The 3,312-nt window shown below is 48.0% G+C and overlaps 1 protein-coding gene across 1 annotated transcript; it reads left to right on the top strand.

Annotated features, from left to right (window-relative positions):
- The first annotated feature begins 2,037 nt into the window (after positions 1–2,037).
- On the top strand, positions 2,038–2,811 carry LOC105001330 (chromosome unknown open reading frame, human C1orf68). The gene has a single exon (XM_010857546.1). The coding sequence runs from the start codon at positions 2,038–2,040 to the stop codon at positions 2,809–2,811; it is 774 nt and encodes a 257-aa protein (XP_010855848.1).
- The last annotated feature ends 501 nt before the right edge of the window (positions 2,812–3,312 follow it).

Below are 3,312 nucleotides of genomic sequence, written 5' to 3'. Positions count from 1 at the left end.
TACATATATTCCCATTTCTCTCCCTGTATCTACTATACTGGGAAGGGAATGGAGGTGGAGATTCAGATGCTTGTGCTAAGTTGTTTCACTTTGTGACCCTATGGACTGCAGCCTGCCAAGCTCCTCTGTCCATAAGATTCTCTAGACAAGAATACTGGACTGGGTTGCCGTGCTCTCCTCCAGGGGATCTTCCCAACCGAAGGATCAAATCTGCATCTCTTATGTCTCCTGCATTGGCAGGTGGGTTCTTTACCACTAGTGCCATCTGGGCTTTTGGAGATTCAGGGAGTATATTATGTCCAGAAATAAAAGGCAACATGTTGTAGAGATAAAGACCATGGCTTATGAAAGCAGACTGCCTACATTTGAACTCTTGCTTTGTGACAAGGAGTAACTTCCTTAATCTTTTGGGGCCTCAGTTACAGGACCATCTATAAGTGAACATGTATTGTGAACTGTATGGCACATAAAAGCATTCAATTAAATTTCCCCTGTTCTAGGTCCTTGTGGATCTAGACCTGATAGTGAAGTCCAGGAAGGCTAGGATGAGGGAGTTTATAGGGCATGAGGAGGAGAGAAGAGGCAGCCTAGATAGAGAGCCTGGGGCCTGGGATCATCAAATACACATCCAGTTTCCCAAAGAAACTTAGAATAAGCTTCCAGTCCAGAACAAGCCATTTCTTGGGGGGCTTTGCTGCCACACTGAGGCAGAGACCACAGGGCCAAACTCTTTGGGTCCAACAACTCAGGCCAGCAGGAAGCACTATGGGATCCCTCAGAAAGAACACATCACTTAGGCTGGGAAGATTCTGTGTAGCTTTTAGTACAATGTGTGAAGAATTGAGACTCTACATCTTGAACAAGTCCTTGAAGGCTCACGTTACGTAGAAATCATTTCATAGTGGCAGCTCTTCCAGGCATCTCATCTCTCATAACTCTTAGAAGAAGAAGACTGACTAGTTTCATGAAGAAAGTGATAGGAATCATTTATCTTGTGTTCAGGAAAATTCAGTGTCAAGCAGAGACATGCCCTGCCTCTGATGATGGGCCAAGCATACTGGGGAGGAATCTCGCCAATGCAATGCCAGCCCTTGTCCTTGTGATCTCATGCTTCACTCAGATGCCATTAAATTGCCTCATTGCTACCCTATAAAAGGTGTCCCCAGCTGCCAGTTCCTCAGATCACTGGCTTCTTCCAGTCCTGCTTGATCAGCAAAGAGGGTAAGTCTATGCCTGGGACAGTGACACAGAAAGAAGGAGAGCCTTGGTGACACTTGGCTCTTGGGATGAGGGTGGTCAGGATGAGACACAAAGGGCAGTCACTGGCTGGAAGCTCAGAGTCTGGAGTGTGAGAGGAGAGGACCAGCTACTCGTTCTGTGTGAGAGGGTTTTGTAGAGAATTGGGTCACCACCCTCTCCCTCTCTGAGTTCAGTTGTGCCATCCTTGGGTCCACTAATGAGGTGCAAGGATAGTACCGCTGATCCAAAGAGCAAAAGTAGGAAACTTATTCAAATTTGTCCTACCTCTGTTGGGATCAGCTTGAGACTCAGGTTGATTCAGCTTCTGGTGAGGTGAATGGAATCCCTGGGCCCTGTCTGACCAGGAAGGAGGAAGAAGAGAAGCCTCTTGTGGGAGAGTTGGTGAGGAGGGGAAATCAGCTGGGAAATGACAATTTCCCCAGGAGAATTCATAATGCAGATGCTAGAGTGGGTGAAATGAGTTGCCTGAAGAGTTGGGTAGAAACATGGAGATCTGTCTATCAAACTCCTCCTCTTCATTTTACATTTTGGAAACAGAGTCCCACAGGTGAGCAGTCACTTGTGCAAAGGCAACCATCTCAGATAAAGTCACAAGAGCTGAGCCTAGTATCCCTGACTCTGAGTCTGTCCTAAAGCCAGATCTTGGTGCTTGTGACCTTCTCAAAAAGGCTACTGCTTACAGGCCACTTTATCCAAAGGAGAACCTGCAAGTTTTCTTGGAAGCCTTCTTAGATCTAATGAGAATTTTCTTTTCAGATTTTGCAAAGCCACAGAAAGATGTGTGACCAGCAGAAACAGCCAGAATTCCCTCCATCTTGCGTGAAAGGTTCAGGATTGGGAGTTGTGCAGAGTACCAAATGTACTTCTGTAAAATGCCCACCTCCATGTCCGACTCAGACCTTCGTGAAATGCTCACCTCCATGTCCAACTCAAACCTTTGTGAAATGCCCAGGTCCATGTCTGACTCAGACCTACGTGAAATGTCCACCTCCGTGTCCAACTCAAAACTATGCTAAATGCCCAGTTCCATTCCAGACGAAGACTTTTGTGAACTGTGTAACTCCTTGCCAGACCCTAGTGAAGTGCCCAGCTCCAAGCCAGATGACCTACGTGAAATACCCAGCTCCTTGCCAGACGTTTGTGAAGTGCCCTGCTCCATGCCAGACGACCTATGTGAAAGCCCCAGCCCCTTGCCAGACCCAGACATACTATGTTCAGACCCCTGCTCCTTCCCAAACTTACTACACTCAGGCTCCTGTAAGAGGCTCAGTCACCTCATGTTGTGTCCCTGATCCATGCTCTGCTCCCTGTTCCACCAGCTACTGCTGTCTGGCTCCCCGGACCTTCGGGGTGAGTCCTCTGAGACGCTGGATCCAACGACCCCAGGACTGCAACTCAGGATCGTCTGGCTGCTGTGAGGATTCCGGATGCTGTGGCTCTGGGTGCTGCAGCTCTGGGTGCTGTGGCTCTGGGTGCTGTTGTCTAGGAATTATTCCCATGAGGTCCCGAGGTCCTGCGTGCTGTGATTGCGACGATGACTGCGACTGTTAAATACAGAAGAACAGCTCTGCTCCAGAACTTACCACCCTGCTCTACCTTCTGGGAGACTCCTCAGCTTCTGCTCCCCTCCCTGTATTCAAATCTCATTGCTTCACCTCCCTACCTTGCTTCGTTATTAAGGCAGCCTACCAGAGTTAGCGCAACTCCCAAACTCTGGCAAGAATAAAGCTTTGAATGCAGTTCACAGTGACTTCCTGTTTATTTGGTTCATATTTACACTTTTCTATCAGAAACTCATTTACCTTCCCCACTCTACTCTTGTTTCTCAACAAGAGGAAACATCTGCAGAACATGAACAAGCAGGCTGAGCTGGTACCCCCATCTGGGGACCCTTTTGCCTCCTAGAATACTGGGAATAAACTTCCCTATGCAAGTTAAAAGCTTCCCATGTGATGCTAGTGGTTAAGAACCTGCCTGCTAATGCAGGAGATGTAAGAGACGCAGGCTTGATCCCTCATTTGGGAAGATTCCCTGGAGAAAGGGCATGGCAAC

Source organism: Bison bison, unplaced genomic scaffold (genome assembly GCF_000754665.1).
Source record: "Bison bison bison isolate TAMUID 2011002044 unplaced genomic scaffold, Bison_UMD1.0 scf7180017864381, whole genome shotgun sequence".
NCBI classification, from domain to species: domain Eukaryota; kingdom Metazoa; phylum Chordata; class Mammalia; order Artiodactyla; family Bovidae; genus Bison; species Bison bison.
Note: the sequence above shows the minus strand (reverse complement) of the source record. Positions and strands in the feature narration are given on the sequence as shown.